The sequence below is a fragment of the Protopterus annectens genome, chromosome 7.part0 (genome assembly GCF_019279795.1).
Source record: "Protopterus annectens isolate FY-2018-M chromosome 7.part0, PAN1.0, whole genome shotgun sequence".
NCBI classification, from domain to species: domain Eukaryota; kingdom Metazoa; phylum Chordata; order Ceratodontiformes; family Protopteridae; genus Protopterus; species Protopterus annectens.
The window spans coordinates 1,278,456,822-1,278,483,131 of record NC_056739.1 but is presented as its reverse complement, the minus strand read 5'-3'; the positions used below and the strand labels follow the sequence as shown (position 1 = coordinate 1,278,483,131).

Sequence of the window (26,310 nt, the reverse complement as noted above, 5' to 3'; positions counted from 1 at the left end):
AAGTTTTAATTTTCAAAAACCAAAATTTTTTTAACTAAAAAAAAAGGGTTTTTTTAAAAAAAAACAAACAAAAGAGTGCATTATTTTTAAAAAAATTTTGAAAAAAAAATTTAAAAAAAAACCTGATAGATACACAAAACTTTAAAAAAAAAGTGAAAAAAATTAATTTTTTTAAAAAAAAAAAAAATTTTTTTTTTTTTTCCTGATAGATACACAACATAAGAGTGAATTAGTTTTAATTGACAACTTACTGATAGATACACAACATGAGTGCATTAGTTTTAATAAACAACGTACTGATAGATACAAAACATGAGTGTTTTAGTTTTAATAGACAATTTACTGATAGATACACAACATAAGAGTGCATTAGTTTTAATTAACAACTTACTGATAGATACACAACATAAGAGTGCATTAGTTTTAATAGACAATTTACTGATAGATACACAATATAAGAGTGCATTAGTTTTAATATATAATTTACTGATAGATACACAATATAAGAGTGCATTAGTTTTAATAGACAACTTACTGATAGATACATGACATAATAGTGCATTAGTTTTATTAGACAATTTACTGATACACAACATAAGAGTACATTAGTTTTAATAAATAACTTACTGATAGATACATAACATAGGAGTGCATTAGTTTTTATAGACAACTTACTGATAGATACACAACATAAGAGTGCATTAGTTTTAATAGACAATTTACTGACAGATACACAACATAAGAGTGCATTAGTTTTAATAGACAATTTACTGATAGATACACAACATAATAATGTATTAGTTTTAATAGACAATTTACTGATAGATACACCACATAAGAGTGCATTCATTTTAATTAACAACTTACTGATAGATACACAACATAAGAGTGCATTAGTTTTAATACACAATTTACTGATAGATACACAATGTAAGAGTGAATTAGTTTTACTAGACAACTTACTGATGGATACACAACACATTTGGGCATTAGTTTTAATTGCAACTTACTGATAGATACACAACAATAAGATTGCATTAGTTTTAATAGCAATTTATGGCTAGATACACAACATAAGAGTGCATTAGTTTTAAAAGACAATTTACGGCTACGTACACAACATAAGACTGCATTAGTTTTAATAGACAATTTATAGATCGATACATAACATGTGCATTAGTTTTAACAGACAATTTACTGATACACTACATAAGAGTGTATTAGTTTTAATAGACAACTTACTCATAGATACACAACATAATAGTGCATTAGTTTTAATAACCAACTTACTGATAGATACATAATATAAGAGTGCATTATTTTTAATAGACAATTTACTGATAGATACACAACATAAAAGTGCATTAGTTTTAATAAACAATTTGGGCAGCAGCGGTGGTGCAGTGGGTAGCATTGTCTCCTCGCACCAAGAGGTTCTCCGGTTCAATCCTCGGCTGGTGTGCCTTCAATGCGGAGTCTGCATGTCCTCCCTGTGGAAACGTGGGTTTCCTCCAGGTGCTCCGGTTTCCTCACACATCCCAAAGGCATGCTGTAGATTGATTTCACACTCTAAATTTGCCCTAGGCATGAGTGCATGGGTGTGTGTGCTTTCTGTGGAAGGTTGGGCACCAGACTGGCAACTCAACACCATAAACTCCACTGCCAGTCATGAGTGGACAGGTAATCCGCTGTGACATCCCATAACCGGGAAAAGCCGAAAGAAGAAGAAGTTTTAATAGACAATTTACTGAAAGATATACAACATAAGAGTGTATTAGTTTTGAAAGACAATTTACGAATAGATATACAACATAAAAGTGCATTAGTTTTAACAGACAACTTACTGATAGATACACAACATGAGTGCATTAGTTTTAATAGACAATTTACTGATAGATACACAACATAAGTTTGCATTAGTTTTAATAGACAACTTACTGATAGATACACAACATAAGAGTGCATTAGTTTTAATATACAATTTACTGATAGATACACAACATAAGAGTGCATTAGTTTTTGTAGACAATTTACTGATAGATACACAACATAATAGTGCGTTAGTTTTAATAAGCAATTTACCTGATAGATACACAATGTAACAGTTCATTAGTTTTAATAGACAATTTACTGATAGATACACAATGTAAGAGTGCCTTAGTTTTTATAGACAACTTACTGATAGATACACAACATAAGACTGCATTAGTTTTAATAGACAACTTACTGATGGATACACAACACATTTGGGCATTAGTTTGTACTGATTTGTATTGATAGATACACAACATAAGAGTGCATTAGTTTTAATATATAATTTACTGATAGATACACAATATAAGAGTGCATTAGTTTTAATATAGAATTTACTGATAGATACACAACATGAGTGCATTAGTTTTAATAGACAATTTATTGATAGAAAGAGTGCATAAGTTTTAATAGCAACTTACTGATAGCTACACGACATAAGTCTGCTTTCGGTTTAATAAACAACTGACTCATAGATACTCAACATAAGAATGCATTAGTTTTAATAGACAACTTACTCATAGATACACAACATAAGAGTGCATTAGTTTTAAGAAATAATTTACTGATAGATACACAACATAAAAGTACATTAGTTTTAAAAGACAAATTTACTGATACACAACATAAGAGTGCATTAGTTTTAATATAGAATTTACTGATAGATACACAACGTAAGAGTGCATTAGTTTTAATAGACAATTTACTGATAGATACACAACATAAGAGTGTATTAGTTTTAATAGACAATTTACTGATAGATACACAATGTAAGAGTGCATTAGTTTTAATAGACAATTTATTGATAGAAAGAGTGCATAAGTTTTAATAGCAACTTACTCATAGCTACACGACATAAGTCTGCTTTCGTTTTAATAAACAACTTACTCATAGATACACAACATAAGAGTGCATTAGTTTTAATAGACAACTTACTCATAGATACACAACATAAGAGTACATTAGTTTTAATAAATAACTTACTGATAGATACATAACATAGGAGTGCATTAGTTTTTATAGACAACTTACTGATAGATACACAACATAAGAGTGCATCAGTTTTAATAGACAATTTACTGATACACAACATAAGAGTGCATTAGTTTTAAAAGACAATTTACTGAAAGATACACAAGAGTGCAGTAGTTTTAATAGACAACTTACTGATAGATACACAACATAACAGTGCATTAGTTTTAATAGACAATTTACTGATAGATACACAACATAAGAGTGCATTAGTTTTAATAGACAATTTACTGATAGATACACAATGTAAGAGTGCATTAGTTTCAATAGACAATTTACTGATATATACACAACATAAGAGTGCATCAGTTTTAATAGACAATTTACTGATACATACACAACATAAGAGTGCATTTGCTTTAATAGACAATTTCCTGATAGATACACCACATAAGAGTGCATTAGGTTTAATATAGAATTTACTGATAAATACATAACATAAGAGTGTATTAGGTTTAATTGACAATTTACTGATAGATACACAACATAAGAGTGCATTAGTTTTAATGTAGAATTTACTGAGAGATACACAACATGAGTGCATTAGTTTTAATAGACAATTTACTGATAGATACACAATATAAGAGTGCATTAGTTTTAATAGACAACTTACTGATAGATATACAACATGAGTGCATTAGTTTTAAAAGACAATTTACTGATAGATACACAACATAAGAGTGCATTAGTTTTAATAGACAATTTACTGATACACAACATAAGAGTTCATTAGTAATAATAGACAACTTACTGATACATACACAACATAAGAGTGCATTTGCTTTAATAGACAATTTACTGATAGATACACAACATAAGAGTGCATTAGTTTTAATATAGAATTTACTGATAGATACACAACATAAGAGTGCATTAGTTTTAATAGACAACTTACTGATAGATACACAACATAAGAGTGCATTAGTTTTAAAAGGCAATTTACCTGATAGATACACAATGTAAGAGTTCATTAGTTTTAATTGACAACATACTGATAGAGGGAGTGGCGCACAGCGACTGTGGTCCCACTCCACAAAGGCGGTGCCTCCACCGACCCTGGAAATTACCGTCCCATTAGCTTGACAAGCCTTATCTGCAAAGCCATGGAGAGGATCATAATGGATCTCATAAATAAAGACATAGGGAACTTGCAGACTTTGGATCCAACCCAGTTTGGCTTTGTCAAAGGCAGATCATGCCTTCTAAACTTGGTTGACTTTTTCGAAACAGTCACCAAGGCCATTGACGAGGGAAAGGCAGTCCATACAGCCTACCTAGACCTGGCGAAGGCTTTTGATATAATACCTCACTCGGGTATCATTGAAAAACTCATCAACTTAAATGTAAACCCATACATTTCAAGATGGGTTGCAAACTGGCTGGGTGACAGAACCCACAGGGTCAGAGTTGCTGGCGCCATGTCAGACTCAAAGCCTGTCACAAGTGGTGTCCCACAGGCTCAGTCCTGGGCCCACTCTTGTTTGGCATCTACTTTTCTGAAGTACAGGCAAACACAGGAGGGTTATGGCTGACAAAGTTTGCAGATGACTGCAAACTGGGCGCCGTAGTTGAAAACACATCCGACACAGATATCCTTCAGAAGGGTCTCACAGAAACGGATAACTGGTGCCAGAGCCATGGCCTAAAGTTAAATGCCAAGAAATGCATAGTCATACCCTTCGGGAAAAATAAGGTTACCTAGCTACCATATAGGTGGCAATCCCTGAACACAGAAGAAGTTATTAGGGACCTGGGAACCCAGGTTGACAGTAGCCTTTCATTCGACACTCATATTGCTAAAGTAGTTAGGAAGACCTTCTACATTGCCCACCTTATCATGAAGGGATTCACATCTAGATCAAGGAAGTCATAGTCTCCTATACTCATCACTCATCAGACCAATGATCGAGTACAATGCCCCATTCGGAATGTATCTGACCCGACACTTGCAGCAGCTGGAGAGGCCACAAAATTTCCTCACCAAAAGGATAAAGGGTCTCAAAAATCTGTCTTATGCTGCCCGACTGAAAGAACTCCAGTTATATTCAGTTGCTTACCACTTGCTCAGAGGTGACCTATGCCTGACATACAAGGCCATGTCAAACCCAGATTTGATGAACATGCTTCATCTCAAAAAATCTAGATCCCTCAGAGCCACAAGGGCAGGAGACTTAAACCTCGACACGGTTATTAATAGGACGTGCTGGAGGGATAGATTCATCACCCAAAGACTCCCTATGCTGTGGAACAAAATCCCGGTTAATGTGAGGAAGAGCACCTCGCTGGCCTTGTTCAAGAGGAATCTTGACCAATGGATAGGAGATCGCAGATACACCCCAGGGGTTACCTCAGTGTCACTGCTCGACAGAGGCACAGCAAAATATGGGCATAGTTTCTCCAAACTAAAGGGGTGGCGTAAGCCACAAAACTATGGGCTAGGCTTATAAATGCCCTCGGGCAGATAGCCTAGTATGAACCTATGAACCTATGAACCTAAGAGTGCATTAGTTTTAATAGTCAATTTATGGCTAGATACACAAGATAAGAGTGCATTAATTTTAATTGACAACTTACTGATAGATACACAACAATAAGATTGCATTAGTTTTAATAGACAATTTACGGCTAACTACCAGTGGCGGCTGGTGACTTCAAATCACAGGGGGGCTGCAGGAGACAGCTGAATAGGTGGGGTCAAGGGGAGGGGGTGTGGTCAACCAGAAACGGGAGGAGCTATGCACAAAACCACAAAAAACTAACTTTAATTAAATACGCTGCCCTGGGTGGCAAACCATCATTATGAAAGTCCAATCAAGACAAAAATAAGTGTAGAAGAATAAAAATATTTCAATGCATTGGCTGCATGACAGCTTACTTAATATCTAGATGGAAACAAAAGGTTGTGAGGCATGAAAAAATAAATTACTTTTTAAATACATTACTGGAATGCCAGTCAAAATCAAGTATAAGAAAACCAGAAGCACTCAACTCAAACCACTTCTCCTTGCACTGCAGTTCTAATTATAATTTATATTCAGCTTTATTAAAGTACCAAGTAACATGCTGAAAGTAGAAATCTATGTGATGCCCCCACTTGTAAAAATGTTTCTTATCCAAAAAGGACCTGCTGCCTGACAACTTGTTTCATGGGGAAAACATGATAAAAGTAAAAAATGAAAAGCAAACAAGAAACAGGCTCAAGATACATTGCTTAAAGGATTACTGTACAGGTTATGGACCACACATGATTGGCATTCTGTTTAGTTTACGGGTAAAGTCTGTAGAGATGACTGGAAGTCTCCAACAAGTGTAATGAGCTTTTTTAAAATAATGGAATCCTGTCATTTAATACCCAAGGCTTATACATTATCTAGTCAAGTATTCTCTGCATTGCAACAACAGAAAGGCTTTCAGTGTTGGCAATTCTTTAACAGTATGCTTATTAAAGCTTACTTGCATCTTACGATCTCAGACAAGCTTACCTTATGGTCATTAAAGCATTGCTACTTAAACACAGAGCAACAGGCACTTTGAGTAATAAGCATAAATCAACAGTACAAAAATATGACAGAAACCAGACCATTCTGCAAAATCAAGGACAGATGAAAAGCCACTGTAGTACTTATGCAGTGTGTCCTCCCCATCCAAGGTAGATACAACTACTCCTTGCCTTGCTTGGACACATCCAGAGTCACTACATGGGGGAGTGGGGTGCAACAAGCATGTCACAATTTGACATTTCTCTGGCTGACTGTGATGGCCCTGACACATTTGTCATACCTCTCAACCTCAAGAGCAAGAAATCTGGACAAAGCCATACACAGAAGTGGGACAAAGGCCCAAAAATAAGGACAATTTTTAAATATTGCTCTAATAAACTTAGAAAGATAATAGAATAGGTCTTGCATTAGTATGAATTTTCTGAAGGGTATAAAATCTGAAACTCAAATATCTGTCATTTCCTAACTTCGGTCTTTAGTGATTTGTCACTAATTTGCCAAAAAACAAAACTTTATGAAAAATGGAACAAAAATGTGATGCAAAAATATAAAATAGACACACAATACAGCTGCTACCTGCCAAAGAAGGGACACTTTAATATTAGTACTGCTACCTTGAGCAGCTGACAAAATAAAAGAATCTACATGCATTTCACGTAATCTATAACTTTGATTATTACAGTTATTTCTTAATTGTAAACCCTCCATGTTTTCTTCCAAAATTGCTATTTTGCGGAGGGATTATTAGGGGGAAGAGCAACATTTTGAGCCAAAAATTGGGGACAGTTGAGAGGTTGGCTATGCCTAATTCTATAAAGCAATTTATTTGCATGTACCTCTCAACCTGTTAATGCAGTAAATCTGAACAAGGCCAAATATATTGGGGGCACATATAAACAGTACTAAAATTGCTCTTGTATAAATTGAGACAGTTGATAGAACAGCTCTTACTTTAACATGCATTTTTCTGAAGGTTATGAAGTCTGAAACTTATTATTTAGTGACTTGATTCCTAAATGATTTGCCAGAAAACTACAAATTTTATGAAGAACAAACCAAAAATAAGAAGCAAAAATCTATTCATTCTTTGAAAATCTGGACAGTTGGGAGGTATAGTTCAGCTGGGCCTGTCTGAGTTTGCTGCCCTTCCCCCCTGACAAAATAATGGTTGAATGGAGCCTCTGCAGCCATTCCAACGAACCATTACTTGGCTATTTCACTCCATTTACCATAAACACTAATGTGCATACTGCTTTACTTCTATGATGAGTTGGACTTCATTTGAAAGTTTTATTTTGTATTTTACAGCACAAACACTAAGTCATCTGTTAAACAAAGCAATGCAGTCTCACAATGAAAACTTAGCATTAAAACTTCTCTGCCCTAGAAACTCACATTCATTGAAACAGCATTGAAACCCACATTCAAAGAAAATACATTTTGCCAGTGGCAGATAAAGATTAATTTTGGGCTGTTTTCAAATCATAGGCCCCTTGCATATGAAACATACATGTGCTCTTTGATACACCTTCCTCATTGTACTAAAATTATATTCCTTGTACAATACAGTACACTTGTTAGAGGGTGTTTTAAATTTGTTTTGAACATTTTTCCAGTAAGCAATGAAACAAACCATATGCACCCATAATGGCAAAACTGCCCAGTTGAGAACATTTATCATAAAAAAAGTCTACTCAGACTTCCACAGTCCACCATTATTAGTAAATATACACAATTCTACAGTCCACCATTATTAGTAAATATGCACAATTCCACAGTCCACCATTATTAGTAAATATGCACAATTATACAGTCCACCATTATCAGTAAATATGCACAATTCTACAGTCCATTATCAGTAAATATGCACAATCTCTGAAGTAAGTCATCTAAATAATTCCACATTAAAGAAATCTGTAACTAATGAAGCGGTTGCTGCTAGCAATCACCTTTATATTTCATGGTTTCATCTACAAATAAAGTGTCTGTTGCCCTTGAGGAATAAATTGCCTATGTTTCATTAAAAAATGATAAGCTAGTAATATTGCAATAGGGAATGGATGGCAAACTGATAACAGGTTCAGAGTACTAGGTATCCTCACCAAAAAGGACTGCAGCATCCACCCCCTTTACTACAGTACAGTATCAGCAATGCATCTACCTACTGTGGGAGTAGAACCCACAGCCTTCTGCATCAAAAGCAAGTACACTACCTGTTGTGTTATTAACAATGCAAGCAAACTCAGCATAAGCATCACTAAACTTTTGTTCCCCTGCAGCTCTCAGCTTCTTGTAAAATCTACTTGACTCTCAGCTGTATCTCTGAACTTTGTAGCACAAGAAATCTGGAAAAAGCCAAAATTGAGGGGGGGCAAAAGACCAAAAAATAGGGACACATTTTAAACATTGCTTGCATAATATTGGAAAGTTGCTAGAATAAAATGCTGTGTTACCACCATACATTTCACTGCCAAGCATTGAACCCAGGACCCTGTGCAAAACAGTCAGAGCAACATACCACTATAACAAATCAATCATTTATTTTATGAAAAAGGAAGACTTAAACTTAAATGGCTGCATTCAGTGAATTCAGTTCTCACCATAGCCGTCAACATCTTAGCACAAAACACCTGAACAAAGCCAATAATGGGGGAATACAGCCCCCAAACGTATTCAGTGAATTCAGTTCTCACCGTAGCGCTCAACCTCTTAGCAAAAACACAGACAAAGCCAGTAATGCAGGAATACAGCCCCCAAACATATTCAGTGAGTTCAGTTATCACCATAGCTCTCAACCTTGGCACAAAAAACCTGGATGAAGCCAATAATGGGGGAATACAGTCCCAAAAATAGGGACAAATTTCAAATATCCATCTTATAAACTTACAAATTTGCTATAATAATAATAGGTTTTGTGTTACCATGTACTTTCTGAAGAATATAAAGTCTGAAATTCCAGTGCTTGTCATTTTTATTTATTTAACATTTGTTAACCAGGAAAGTCTGATCTGAAACAAAAGCCAATTTTTGGCAGAGGAAGAAAGACTCCAGACATGTCTTTGTAAGATGAGAGGACACTAGAGCAAACCCACACAAACACAGGGAGGACAGGCAAACTCCACATAGAAGGCACCTCAGCCATGAACTGAACCAGAGAATTTCTTGCTGTGAGCCAACAACACAAACCACTGCACCTCTGCACCATCCATAATTGGGATTAACTAAATGCTTAGCAACAGTGGGATCAACTAAAGCTATAGCTGCTGGGTTGGGTTTGGGTATGGTATATAACATTTTAAAAGGCAGAGGAACTTTATATACCCTATCTGCCTTTTTAGGAACAGCTGACTGACTATGAAGAAATTTGCAGGCAGTAATGCATACATCCTCTTATGCACACTCATACATATATATGTACATTAAGGTAAGTATACAAGGTATATTTATATTTATATCTATATCTATATGTACATGTGTATGTGTGTGTGAGTATGTATCTTTGTATAAATGTGTATATATATATATATATATATATATATATATATATATATATATATATATATATATATATACGTGTGTGTGTGTATATGTGTGTGCGTGTGTGTGTGTGTCTGTGTATGTGTGTATGTGTGTGTGTGTGTGTGTGTGTGTGTGTGTGTGTGTGTGTGTGTGTGTGTGTGTGAGCGAGTGTGCACGTGAGTGGGTGTGTTTGTGTAAGTCTGTACATGCATGTATATGTATGCACATATAAATTTGTGTGTCTGTGTGTGCATATATGCATAACATAGACTGTAGACTTTCTTAGCCAGATATGTAGCACCCCAGTGCATAATTATCATTAATACACAGTATACAAAATGCAGTCACCATTTTTCAGTATGCATTTTCCATGTTACACAAATGGCAAAAAGACACTTGGGTATTCAGCTATGTTCTTTCTAAAGTGGGCACACCCAATCAGATGCTTGTTTGCTGTAGCATATTTAACATTGTGCATTTCTGCAGCTCTGTATCAGTGCTAATATACTTGATTAGGGAATAATAATTAAAGATTAAAGAGTAGCTAGGAACCACAACAGTTTCTACTAAGAGTACATTACTTTTCTCATTTTGCATAATGGCATAATATGAAATGTGAATTGCTGTCATAATTCACAATATCCCCTATGTATACATCTATACCAGGATCAGTAGTCTGTAATAACATGTTAGAGTTTGCTCTTTGTCAGTAAATGTAGAATCAGCCAAGCAGATGCCTTTGTTTGCATGCATTCAAAAGGACAAAGCATATTTATGGAAAGTATTCCTTATTTACCATTGATCACTATTGTGAGTCTCTTTCACATGGATCGTTGCCAAGAAAACACAACCATTACTCTCTAATAACGTAACAGCGACCTCAGTCACATTGTATATTACGTTCACTGAATATTGATCCTGCTTATGCATTTCACTGTTACTCTCCTGTACCACTTGCAGAGATTGTTGTCAAGAAATAATTTTTCATGTATTTTTTCATTTTTTTTGCATACCCGATGGAATGTAGTAATATCTTATGATAGAATATTAAACTCCATTAGTAATGACGCTATGCGTCTTAGCCATAGCATGATGCAGTGTCCTATTTAAGTCAGTCATAAGGTATGATTCATGAAGATGTTTGAGTTGATGACTTAACTATGTCATATGGAGAGCACAGGGCTGCATTATTCATAAATGTCACTCTGCAATCCGTAATGATAGACAGTAAGCAATTTAAGTGATTAATCCAATTTGCTCTGTGTCATCCCTTACAGCACAGCAGAATTCTAATGAGCCTCCTATTGTGCTGGAAAGACACTACTAAAATTCCCTTTATTTTAATTTTTGAACCCCCAAATGTACCCATTCTAGATGATAATCTGGCTAAGTACTCCAGTACTGTGATCCATGGCTGGGACCGCCATAGTCTGTAGGCTGACTGGAAGTGGACCTGGAAATGTGGAACAAAGCTTCTTGCAGCATCATATATGTTGTTGCATCTGTGAGAGATATTTTTTTTTTCTTATGTAGCTCTAACATCATGTGCATCATTGCAAATAACAGTAGATATCACCACCCTACTACCTAATGCGGAATGATAACAGCAATCTATCTTGCAGTTATGGCATGTTGCCATCCCTGGAAGAGTGTCAGATATCAGAAGGAAATCCCATCTTCTCCTTCCCAGAATGAGCTTGCTGGCAAAACGTCATTTCTTCCAACCCAAACCCTCACTGGATCCTCTAATGCTTGTGCTATGAATTGATCTTAGGTCATCTGTGTCCCAAACAGGGCTCCGTTCCTCTATACCATAGAGCTGGGTACCACCAGCTCATAAGTGGAAACAGTCTCATAGTCCCAGAGCTGTCTACAAGTCATAAAACTGCAGTATGCAGCTAAGCACTTTAACTCCTATGCCCCTAAGGTACCTCAATGAAATAATAAGTCATTGGACAATTTATTTCATGTTCAGTAGTACAAGCATGTAGACTGCATGCCCTTAAGCATTTTATAAGTGTGTGACCCCGCTTTGCATGCTCCATGGTACACAAGACAGATGAAACCTCTGCAAGAACCTGGGATACCACACTAACCATGCAGCAACAAAGTAAGTTTATATACCATCTGTAAACCACATCAGCATGCCACAACACAGCCATCATTTTAGATCCATGCAAACAAGGCCTTATGTGGATATAGTGAGGCAGTATAAGGCATACATTAAATTCTGAATCACCTCAGTCTCATCAATGGTGTCATAATACTGATATTAACCCTACTCTGTCCACATTTATATTAATGCATTTCTTGTGAAGCCAATCATTAATATTTTTACACTTTTAGTTTGAGCAATGAGGCTTTAAAAGATAACTAAAATGTTCACTATCAGCTTTTTAATATTGCTAACATAGTACCAAAAAAGATTACCTCTATTGTTGTAATCAATGTAATTGAGTAAAAGAAAGAATAAAACAGCAACAGATATAGTTTGTGTCATCAATAGTTTGCAAACCAGTTTAAGCAGGTCACTTGAAGTGGGCTCAACATGTGGAAAGAACATTCATGTACTGCAATGCAAAACAGGCAGACAGTGGGATTTTTTTTGATGTAGTAACCAAATTTCTATATGTATTCATACAGGCTATACTGTGTTTTCTGTGTTTACTGTGCGCACACACACACACACACACACACACACACACACACACACACACACACACACACACACACACACACTTCCCTAAACAATAAACACACCAGGACATTCATTCACACACTTCCCTAAATAAACACACCAGGACATTCATTCACACACTTCCCTACCATTCTAGAATAACATAAATAACACACTTACCTGTCCTTGCTGCCCATTCCCCATAACGTTAATCTAAATGCCCGCGCAATACTCCATAGTCCCGCGAGATTCCCGCGATCCCAACCCTACTCCACAGTCCCGACGCTGACTGCTGCTGCTGCAGTCCGGTCCCGGCGTTCTCCCAGCGAGTCTGTGCACTTTAAAAGTGCACAGACGTCTCTATGTCCCCTACCGCTTGCGGGCTGCCGCGAGCATGCGTAGACTCGCAGTAGTCTGGCCTACTGCGCATGCACGGAGTCCGCGAATTTTAAAAATATTTTCTTTCTTTTTTCTTTCTTTTTTTTTTTTTGGTTGAGGGGGCTGCAGTCCGGCAGCCCGATAGCACGGGCCGCCCCTGCTAACTACACAACATAAGAGTGCATTAGTATTAATAGACAATTTATGGCTAGACACACAACAAAAGAGTGTATTAGTTTTAATAGACAATTTACAGATAGATACACAACATAAGAGTGCATTAGTTTTAATAGACAAGTTACTGATAGATACACAACATAAGAATGCATTAGTTTTTAAAGACAAATTTACTGATACACAACGTAAGAGTGCATTAGTTTTAATAGACAATTTACTGATACACAACATGAGTGCATTACTTTTATTAGACAATTTACTGATAGATACACAAGAGTGCATTAATTTTAATAGACAACTTACTGATAAATACACAACATAACAGTGCATTAGTTTTAATAGACAACTTACTGATAGATACACAACATAAGAGTGCATTAGTTTTAATAAGCAATTTACCTGATAGATACACAACGTAACAGTTCATTAGTTTTAATAGACAATTTACTGATAGATACACAATGTAAGAGTGCCTTAGTTTTTATAGACAACTTACTGATAGATACACAACATAAGACTGCATTAGTTTTAATAGACAACTTACTGATGGATACACAACACATTTGGGCATTAGTTTTAATTGCAACTTACTGATAGATACACAACAATAAGATTGCATTAGTTTTAATAGCAATTTACGGCTAGATACACAACATAAGAGTGCATTAGTTTTAATAGACAATTTACGGCTACACACACAACATAAGAGTGCATTAGTTTTAATAGACAATTTACAGATCGATACATAACATGTGTGCATTAGTTTTAACAGACAATTTACTGATACACAACATAATAGTGCATTAGTTTTAATATAGAATTTACTAATAGATACTCAACATAAGAGTGCATTAGTTTTAATAGACAACTTACTGATAGATACACAACATAAGATTGCATTAGTTTTAATAACCAACTTACTGATAGATACATAATATAAGAGTGCATTATTTTTAATAGACAATTTACTGATAGATACACAACATAAAAGTGCATTAGTTTTAATAAACAATTTGGGCAGCAGTGGTGGTGCAGTGGGTAGCATTGTCTCCTCGCACCAAGAGGTTCTCCGGTTCAATCCTCGGCTGGTGTGCCTTCAATGCGGAGTCTGCATGTCCTCCCTGTGGAAACGTGGGTTTCCTCCAGGTGCTCCGGTTTCCTCCCACATCCCAAAGACATGCTGTAGGTTGATTTCACACTCTAAATTTGCCCTAGGCATGAGTGCGTGGGTGTGTGTGCTTTCTGTGGAAGGTTGGGCACCAGACTGGAAACTCAACACCATAAACTCCACTGCCAATCATGAGTGGACAGGTGATCCGCTGTGATGTCCCATAACCGGGAAAAGCCAAAAGAAGAAGAAGTTTTAATAGACAATTTACTGATAGATATACAACATAAGAGTGCATTAGTTTTGAAAGACAATTTACTGAAAGACACAAAACATAAAGAGTGCATTATTTTTCCATATAGAATTTACTGATAGATACACAACATAAGAGTGCATTAGTTTTAATAGACAATTTACTGATAGATACACAACATAACAGTGCATTAGTTTTAATAGACAATTTACTGATAGATGCACAATGTAAGAGCACATTAGTTTTCATAGACAATTTATTGATAGAAACACTATATAAGTGTGCATTAGTTTTAATAGCAACTTACTGATAGCTACACAACATAAGACTGCATTAGTTTTAATAAACAACTTACTCATAGATACACAACATAAGAGTGCATTACTTTTAATTGACAAACTAATGATAAATACACTACATATTAGTGCATTAGTTTTAATAGACAACTTACTGATAGATACACAACATAAGAGTGCATTAGTATTAATAGACAACTTACTCATAGATACACAACATAGGAGTGCATTAGTTTTAAGAGATCATTTTCTGATAGATACACAACATAAAAGTACATTAGTTTTAAAAGACAAATTTACTGATACACAACATAAGAGTGCATTGGTTTTAATATAAAATTTACTGATGGATACACAACATGAGTGCATTAGTTTTAATAGGCAATTTACTGATAGATACACAACATAAGAGTGTATTAGTTTTAATTGAAAACTTATTGATAGATCCACAACATGCGTGCATTAGTTTCAATAAACAATGTACTGATATATACAAAACATAAGAGTGCATCAGTTTTAATAGACAATTTACTGATACACAACATAAGCGTGCATTAGTTTTAATAAATAACTTACTGATAGATACACAACATAGAAGTGCATTAGTTTTTATAGACAACTTACTGATAGATTCACAACATAAGAGTGCATTAGTTTTAATAGACAATTTACTGATACACAACATAAGAGTGCACTAGTTTTAAAAGACAATTTACTGATAGATACACAAGAGTGCATTAATTTTAATAGACAACGTACTGATAGATACACAACATAACAGTGCATTAGTTTTAATAGACAATTTACTGATAGATACACAACATAAGAGTGCATTAGTTTTATAGACAATTTACTGATAGATACATAACATAAGAGTGCATTAGTTTTAAAAGGCAATTTACCTAATAGATACACAACGTAAGAGTTCATTAGTTTTAATTGACAACTTACTGATAGATACACAACATAAGAGTGCATTAGTTTTAATAGACAACTTACTCATACATACACAACATAAGAGTTCATTAGTTTTAATGGACAACTTACTGACAGATACACAACATAAGAGTGCATTAGTTTTAATAGACAATTTACTGATACATACAAAATGTAAGCGTGCATTAGTTTTAATACACAACTTATTGATAGATATACGAGTGCATTAGTTTTAATAGACAATTTATTGACAGATACATAACATGAGTGCATTAGTTTTAATTGACAATTTACTGATAGATACACAACAATAAGATTGCATTAGTTTTAATAGCAATTTACGGCTAGACACACAACATAAGAGTGTATTAGTTTTAATAGACAATTTACAGATAGATACACAACATAATAGTGCATTAGTTATAATATAGAATTTACTGTCAGATACACAACATAAATGTGCATTAGTTTTAATAGACAGATATTTGGCAGCCATGGTGGTGCAGTGGGTAGCATTGCCACCTCGCACCAAGAGGTTCTCAGGTTCAATCCTCGGCTGGGGTGCCATTAATGCAGAGTCCGCAAGTCCTCCCTATGGATGCATGGTTTCTTTCAGGTGCTCCGGTTTCCTCCCACATCCCAAAGACATGCAGTAGGTTGATTGCACACTCTAAATTGGCCCAAGGCATGAGTTTGCGGCAACTCAACACCATAAACTCCACTGCTAATCATGAGTGGATCAGTGATCCGCTGTGGTGTCCCCTAACCAGGAAAAGCCAAAAGAAGAAGGTTTAGTAGACAATTTACTGATAGATACACAACATAACAGTGCATTAGTTTTAATAGACAATTTGGGAAACCGCAGTGGTGCAGCTGTTAGCGTTGCCAACTCACAGCAAGAGGATCTCCAGTTCAATCCTTGGCTGGGGGGCCTTCTGTGCGGATTCTGCATGTCCTCCCTGTGGTCACGTGGGATTCCTTCAGGTGTTCCAGTTTCCTCTCACATACCAAATCATGCTGTAGGTGGATTGGACAGTCTAAACTGGCCCTAAGCGTGAGTGCATGTGTGTGTGCCTTCTGTGGAAGATTGGGCGCCGGACTGGCAACTCAATACCATAAACTCCTCTGCCAATCATGAGTGGACAGGTGATCCACTGTGGTGACCCCTAACGGGGAGAAGCAAAAAGAAGAAGTTTTAATAAACAATTTACTGATAGATATACAATATACGAGTGCATAACATAATATTGACTTGTGCTCCAGAGTGAGGCCATGTGTGGCTAAAACCTGCAAGAAGAATATGGGTGGTATGTTACACTGCTTTGTTAGGGTTATGTATCCTGATGCTTTATTATTTTACATGGGTATGCAGACTGTCCTGCCACCACAGTTGGCTTTCCAGTCAATAAAGTGTCTGCTCATTGTGTGTTTAGGGGTTGCAGTGGGTTGCTGCATAAGCAAAGGGTTGCTGCATAAGCAAACGCCACTATTGGATTGAAGTATGCTATTGGGGGGGGGGGGTTCTGCATTTTATGACTACGTCTGCTGTGAGCATGGATAAGGGGCAGAAGCATTTTAGTGGTTGTTGTATTTGATAGAGCAAACAGCATTTTAGTGGTATTTGCATCAAATATTTTGGCAAGCTGTTTTGATGTTGGAATCCAATATAAAATACAATGTTGCACTGTAGTCATAAGTATCTATTGATGTTTCTTTCCCTCTCACACTATACTCTAGATTGTCCATTTGGGGAACAAGAGATTAAATTATTGCTGTGGGTCTTTTTATGATGAATTTGCTAGATAGCATTAGAAGCCTTTACTTGTGTAATGGTATCTAGAGACAGAGTAAGTTCCTTGGGTCTCAGACAACAGTTTTAAAATATGCCTTTTTTCTTGTAATAAAAATAAAATCCATTTCTTGATGGCAGAGTTAGACAACCAGACTATTGTAGTTCTTTTTGCCACTAACAAATTGCATCTTTGCATTCACTTATCAATTGCCTTCATGCTCTATTGTAGTTCTTCCATATGATACATCTGTTAAGAAGTGCCAACTGATTTTCAGTGAGGTAAACACAATTTATTGCCCTTGTTGAATAACTGTTCAACATTCTCTTCCCTTTACTCTCTTATAGCATAGCTCATATGAATACACTGTTCTCAGCTATGACATTTTTGCATAGTAGTGTTAGGCTTGCAGCAAATTCCTGGCTTGAATATTTTAAAGCACTTCAAAATCCACTAATTTTTGTTTATCAGGATATGTTTGTATTCTGACATATCTGTATTTTCCAGTGATTGCTGTTGTTCTCACTTTGAAAGTGATTTCTGTTTGAAATTGCGTTTAGTCCTTTTTAATTTAATTGCATTTTTAAACTGTGTTTGGTTGAATATTGCTACATACTCAAGTGTGCCAGCTTGAAATGTTTTACTACTGTTTTTGCTACTTTTCTGTAAAAAAAAAAAAAAAAAAAAAACTGCAAGCCTGTTTCCTACCTGCTCTGTGTTGGAGGGAAGCCTTCTAGCTTATCAGTGGGAGTGGTAAGCACTAGGTAACCTGTCTACCACATAAGGAGTGGTTCTGGCCCAGAAATTGTAGTTATTGGGGGTCTACTTTAATTAAACGAAAGCAGAATCCATCGAATACGAATCTGTTGACACATAAACAGTGAAATGTGATAACATTGAACACGCAAAACCGCAAAATTTAAACAACGAAACCGCAATAGTCGGCCAGCCCCACCACCCGTAACATACTACCTACGCAAACACAACAACAAAAAACACATACATACACTAACCAAAACCCTACTACTAACCCTAAATTAAAGCACCAAAACCCCACTTGTAACCATTCATTAAACCCCACATACACAACTATCTATGCACTACCCTTAACCCCTCCCTAACCCTAAGGTCTGTAACTACCACACACTTACCCTACAGAACTATACCCACACAAAGTAAATATTCCACACACATACACTTAACAAAACCCTACACTAAACCTTACATACATTACCTATCTATGCACTTACCTTAACCCGTAACCTAACCCTAAGGTCCATAACTATCTCACACTTACCTTACGGAGCTACACCGCAGATGGGCCAACTATGACAATTCGACATTTCCGATTTCGCTATTTAGTGCGTTCAACATTTCTGCGTTTCGCTGTTTACATGTCGACGGAATCGTATTCGATGGATTCCCCTTTCTTTTAATTAAAGTAGGCCATTTGGGCAATCTTCCATCTCTCTCAACTTTCTGATTTGAAAGCCTGCATTTGCACTTGTTTCTGTCCTGTAACTCATCTAGTGCAGATACAGATTCTTAGTTTTAGCACTTAAATTTGCTTATTCATGCTCAGCACTTGTTCAGAACTTGTAAGCACTAAATAAGCTACTAATGACTATAGCACTCAATATTCCTCATTACCTAGAGGAAAACAGTTTTTGTACTTACTTTTCTCACTTGCTTAGAGAAAAACAGCTGTTGTACTCACTTTCCTCACTTATCTAGAGGAAAATAGTTTTATATTCAGGCATGTCCAAGGGTTAGCTCCCAGTGTTCTCTCCTGTCTATCTGATGAATCTGGGCATTTTGAGGCAATGTAGAAATTGCCTCATGTACACAGACAACCCTCTTCTCCTACCACCCAACACTACAACTTGTGAGAGCTGCACTTATCTAGCCAAATTGGAGGTAAAGCTCTCTCCAACCAAGACTGAACTTGACAGTCATGAGGAGACGGTAAACATTTGCACCACACCACACTCATCACATAGTCTCAGTAAATCTACACCACCAAAATCCACATATAGTAACACAAAAACATTCATGGAGGCTCTCAATAATAATCTGTCTAAGCAACAGAGACGTCCAAAGCAGAAACGCAAGCAACCTCCATCCGCCAACGCAACCCAAATGACACACAGCCCACAGACTCAGTGTGCCACTCAACCACAGCCAATAAGGCAAAACAACGTACCCAACACACTAGTTATAGGTGACTCTATAGTCAGGCACGCTCATGTATCACTCACCAGGCTAAATAAGGAGAAGGTTACGGTCATCTGCCTGTCGGGTGCCAGGATCCGCCACATAGCCCACGCACTAAGATCACTCCACAACAAGTACAAATATGACTCTGTCATTGTTCATGTTGGTGTGAATGACCTGAGACGTACCTCCCTGGACTACATGAAAAGAGACATGGAAGAGCTCTCCGATCTTGTAGCCCAGGCAGGTATGACCCTAGCCCTGAGTAACATTCTGCCATCACCCAGAATGATACCGCAGTACAAGGACAAAATGATTGACTTCAACAATTGGCTAAGCTTCTGGTGTCATTCTAAGAGGATCCAGTTATCTGTCTGCTTGGGATGACATGGTCGACAGACCACGATGCTTTGCCACAGATGGCCTGCACCTGTCACTCCTGGGATTCCAGATACTGGCTAAGGCTCTTGCTGTCCCTGTAGTGCCTTTTTTAGGCAGGGTTCAAATAACAAATTCACCACCATAACAGGAACAGGCAAGCAAAAACTGAGGGTAATGCTACTCAATGCTAGAAGTCTAAATCTCAAAATGCACTCACTCGAGGCACTCCTTAAAATGGAGAACATCGATATCTGTGCAGTGACTGAGACCTGGTTCAAGGCTCCAAAGACCACCCCTGCACTACCAGGCTATAACTCATACCACACTTTTCAGCCATGTAACCTGGACCGAAACACCAAAGGTGGAGGTGTGTCCATATTCATTAAGGATATCCACACCTCCAGGCTAGTTGCTCAGCATAATGCATCCATGGTTATCCAAGTGCAACTAACTCTGGGCAAAACTGCAATCCAAATTGTAGCTTGCTACAGATCCCCCACCATGCCCCAGGATTCCCACTCCTCTTTTCTTGATGTACTGGAAAATATTAGGGTTCAACCAAACACTATAATAATGGTCGACTTCAACTACCCCACCATTAACTGGGAAAACTACTCGTGTACCAACTCCTTAGCTCAACGCTTTCTGGAATTCATAAACTCCAATGCCCTGGATCAACTTATCCACACCCCCACTAGGAGCAACAATATCCTAGACCTAGTCATTACCAACATGAGTGACTGGTGTTCCATACCTGAAGTTAATTCCTCGTTGGTCCGATTCGACCATAAGCTAAGCACCCTTGATATCCACATCCCGCTCCAACCCCCCATTAAGGAAACCACAGTGGTGAAGTGGTGAACTTCATGACACTCATGTAGATGGACAATACAGTTACAACTGCTGAATCCTACACAAATGCACTCTATAGGCACTTACACGAGTGCATGGATCGTGCTATCCCAAAATGAACCAAGACACTATACTCCAAAAAAAGGAAGCCAATCTGGTGGTCCCCTGCCATAAATAAACTGTACAACAGTAGGAATAAACTGTTGCAAAAGAGAGTAAAATCCCATGAGTGGAGGAGCTCCCTGGTCAGCCTCAGTAAAAAGCTGAGATCCCTTATAAGATCCTCCAAAGCTAGCTAAGAAAACAAAATCACCACTAATTCCAAAGACAATCACAAAGCATTCTATAGCTATGTCAAGAATCTTGATGGCAACACCCAGATCTGCTCTGAGTTACAGCACAAAGGCAAGAAAATTACAGAAACAACTGATATTGCCAACATCCTGGCAGACAGGTTCAGTGCTAACTTTACCCCGCTCTCACCCCCTAAAGGGCCATATCTATACAGGAAGAATGCAGAGTCCCTGTAATCACTACTATGCAGGTAAAAGCTGCACTCTCTAAAGCCAAAAACACAGCATCCATGGGACCGGACAACATCCCAGGCTGCGTTTTACATGAACTTCAGAATGACCTTGCTCCCCACTTAAGCACCATGTTCAATAATAGCCTCACATCAGGCTTTGTGCCCACTGAATGGTGCACAGCAACAGTTATCCCACTCCACAAAGGGGGAGCTACCACTGATCCCAGGAACTATCGACCTATAAGCCTGACGAGCCTGGTCTGCAAGGCCATAGAACGTATCATCCTGGAACTCATAAACAAAGATATTGGTAACCTCCAAACTCTGGATCCCACCCAGTTCGGGTTTGTGAAAGGCAGATCATGCCTCCTGGACCTGATCGACTTCTTTGAGGCAGTCCCCAAAGCCGTAGATGAGGGTAAGCTGGTTCACACAGCCTATCTTGACCTCACCAAGGCTTTTGACACCATCCCCCATTCTGGAATTATAGCTAAACTCACTAAACTAGGTATAAATCCCTACATCACAAGATGGATTGCCAACTGGCTCACTGACAGAACCCACACTGTAAAATTTGCAGACTCCAAATCTGACCTCAAAGCAGTGACAAGTGGAGTACCACAGGGTTCCATCCTGGGACTTCTCCTGTTTGGTATCTACTTCTCTGAAGTACAGGCTAACACAGAAGGTCTCTGGAGCTATAGTCAAGTCCTCAAGTGATGTGGACATCCTATAGAAGAGTCTCGCTGAGACAGATGCCTGGTGTCAGAGCCATGGCCTCAAGCTCAATGCCAAAAAGTGCAGTGTCATCCCCTTTGGTAAAAACACTGTACCCATGAACTACCACATAGGCAGCAATCTACTTAACACCGAATGCATGATAAGAGACCTTGGGCCCAGGTGAACAGTAGTCTCTCCTTTGATAGTCACATCACCACAGTAGTCAGGAAGTCCTTCTACATGGCACCCCTCATCATAAAAGGGTTCTCATCCAGGAAAAAAGAGGTCATTGTTCCCCTATACTCGACACTCATTAGACCCATTATAGAGTACAATACCCCTTTTGGAATGTACCTCACAAGACATCTGCAGCAGCTGGAAAGGCCACAGAAGTACCTCACAAAGAGGATTACTGGCCTCAAACAAATGCCCTACACTGACTGCCTCAAAAACTCCAGCTTTACTCCATAGCATATCGCCTACTCCAAGGTGATCTCTGCCTAACATATAAAGCTATGTCAAACCCAGAGCTGCTGGACATGCTACACCTAAAGAAATCCCAATCCCTCTGAGCTACATGCTCTAGGGACCTAAACCTTGTCACCACAATAAACAGGACATGCTGGAGGGATTGATTCCTGTCCCAGAGACTTCCCATACTCTGGAACAGGCTACCCATCTATATCAAGCAAAGTTCTTCATTAGCACTCTTCAAGAAAAATCTTGATGACTGGATGAGAAATAGGAAATACACCCCGGGAATCACTTCTGTGTCTCTGCTCGACAGTGGCACAGGAAAATAACTTTCTTGGGTGGCGTAAGCCAGGGAACCTTGTTGGCTAGGCTTACGTAGGCCCTTTTGCCAATAGCCTAGTACCCTACCTATGAACCTATGAACCTATATAATATTTACAAGAACAATATTTAGTAAAAATTAAATAAGTAATGGATGATATCACTGTAAGATTAGGTTTCATTTAAAGGCCCAGAAATGCAGCTATATTAAATCAGATATATATCTTCATTTTACATGTTACATGTATATACAACAGAAGGGAATGTTTCAGTAACCTACAGTCAAGAATATTATCAAGAATGAAATGTGCTAACAGAATATGCAGTACATTTAGTACAGACAGGCTTGGGAACCAAGGCTGAAGAGGTGTGTAGAAATTTACTGGGTTTTGGTACTAATAGGAGACATATTTCAGACACAGAGAGTCAGTTAGTTAGTTTTGACTGATACACAGACAGTCATTGCAGTGCAGTCCACAGAAGTTTGGCACAGACACTTGAGAGTGTGTGAAAAGTCAGATCAAATATCCAACATTCTAGAATATTAATTATATTATTCAGGAGAAAAAAAAAATTCTGAGTATAATGACTGCCAAAGCTATGGACATTATAATTCAGTCTATTTCAGTTTATCAGCACTGCTATGGAGAATCTAAGATCTGATTTGGATATTTTCAACATCTGCCTCCACTGTACATAATAAAACATTCTTAACTGAACTACAGTGCATGCAGACTTTTATTCTGAAAGATACAAGAAGATTTAGCATATAAAGCAGAAACTGGCACCTGTTCTTCTGGATAATTAAAATTTAAAGACATTCATTCCAGTTTCTTCCAGTTATTTCCATTTCATTCCAGTATTCTAAAGTCATATAAATTCTTACAATCATTTAATAATCTTAAATAGAAATCTAATGAAATATGTTTAAATAATGCATCATTCTCAAATATAGTAAGAAAAGTCATGCAGTTTGTGATGTTATGATGACAAAATTCCATCTGTTGTAACTATGAATTTGTCTTCCACATTAGGGCCTGGGCTTCAGCATAGTTGGAGGAAAAGACAGCATTTATGGTCCCATAGGAATTTATGTGAAGACAATTTTTCCCGGAGGAGCAGCTGCTGCTGATGGAAGGCTTCAGGAAGGTATGTTCAGTACAGCCCATGGTTCTTAATGGCATCTGCATATGCAGTAAAATAAGCAATAACTATATACTCAGACAAATTTCAGATAGGTGACATGATGTCATTTTCATATGCAGAAAAATAAGAGACAACTATACACTCATACAAGTTTCAGACAGGCGACATATGGCCACATTTTCATATACAGCAAAACCGGTAGCTATACAGTCAGACAAATTGCAATGAAGTGAAGGAATGTTCCCATGAAAGTGGGTTACCTACTGCAAGGTTGTGTAACCTCAGGATAGGTTATATTAACTAAGAAGGGGAGGGGGTTATGGGAGGCTTGCAACCTCAGCAGGGCTTAATTGTGTATTGTTTGTGGTATATAATGCCACAAATTCGACAGTGCTATAAAGAGCTCAAAGGACTGTTCCAGAGGGAATTGTCAGACACTTTGCTGGGACAATCAGCAGCCCTTCATCCTAATGCCTGACATAAATAATTGTCATGCTGTGTACAAAACTTTACTTTGCTAGATGTCATGTGAACTTCCACTGCAAAGTTCCAAAAGTCATTATCTTTGCCTTGTGGCTCAGGACATGGCTGAAAAGAGCCTTAAATAAATAAATAAAATGGTTATGGATCATGATGGAACATATTGTTGCTCATTGGCTCGTTTCTAAGCCATTCATCGCTTCACTGCCCACTAGCCATGTCCTTCCTTCTTTGCCCACTAGCCCATGTCCTGTTTTTTTGCCCACTCTCTGAACCAGCTGTTGTGCTGTATTGTACTTGCTTTCTTTGTACTGTTGTGTTTAGCCATTAGCAGCACTTCTGAACTTCCAAGAACATCTCAGCTAGTTGTGTGGTTCTTCTGACTGTCTCAGGGACTGTTACTACCAAAGGTCATTTGTACTAACAAGAATCCAGGTCTGGGTACTTCAGCCACTCATGACCACTACTGAGTCTGCTTACCTAGTATCAGCATTAGCACTGTCTTCATCTCCATTGTGTTCCCTCCACCTGCCTTTCTGCAATCTAATATACTTGGTGATAAAATCACCTGTTACTAAGCCAATAGTTTAAACCTAACCCCTCTCGCAATACCCGCACCACTCAAAACACAATGCAGTTCAACTCTTATTTCATAGACAATATAACATCTATAACCAAGAATTCATCGACATTTAATCCTAGCCCTGCCCAACAGCCGCATATCACCACAACCAGTTCCACCTTCAAAGAAGTGTCCATATCTCATATAAAATTACTTAAACAAACTCAAACAATGGTCTGCTTCAGCTGATAACCTTCCAAGCAAGTACCTTAAAACAGCAGCTAATAGCATTCCCTGTCCTGTCTCAATCCTTATAAATAGGTCACAAAAAGTTGCACACTATCCCTCTGCACAAAGGAGGAAACTCAACAGACATTACTAACTTTAGACTTACAGCAAACTTATACCCCCTCTCCAAAATACTTGAAAAATGTGTTCAAAAACAACTGCTAAACTATCTCCTGCAGGGAGAACTTATATCCCCCACACAACATGGCTTCTGTCCTTCCCAGAGTATTAATACTGCACTTGTAACCTATATAGATGCTGTCAATAAAGCTAGCGATAGTAGTAAACTAGTCTCCTCATTATTTCTAGACTTGTCTAAAGCCTTCATCACAGGTTGTCATAGCAAACTTCTCAGTCAAATGTCCTCATTAGATATTTCTCAACCCACCTTTCTATGGTTTAAAAACTACTTATCCAATAGGTAGGTATCAGCTAGTAAAATGTCACTCCACCCTCTCTCCATACCTTCCAGTCACCACCAGTGTACCACAAGGCTCTATCCTTGGTCTCCTCCTCTTTACTATTCCCACCAACACTTTTTACACATCCATACAACAGGCCTCTTGAATACAGTAGACAGACGACTCCACACTCACTTGTACATCTGATAACATGGCGCACCTCCAAAAATTACTCAGGAGCTTTATCA

General features: G+C 37.6%; 1 protein-coding gene across 1 annotated transcript in view; it reads left to right on the top strand.

The window, feature by feature from the left end:
• IL16 (interleukin 16) overlaps positions 1-26,310 on the top strand; it is a 769,621-nt gene that overhangs the window by 235,879 nt on the left and 507,432 nt on the right. Inside the window, exon 9 of the mRNA XM_044077894.1 lies at positions 24,220-24,334. Coding sequence (XP_043933829.1) covers positions 24,220-24,334 — 115 coding nt within the window. The remainder of the gene's footprint in view (positions 1-24,219; positions 24,335-26,310) is intronic.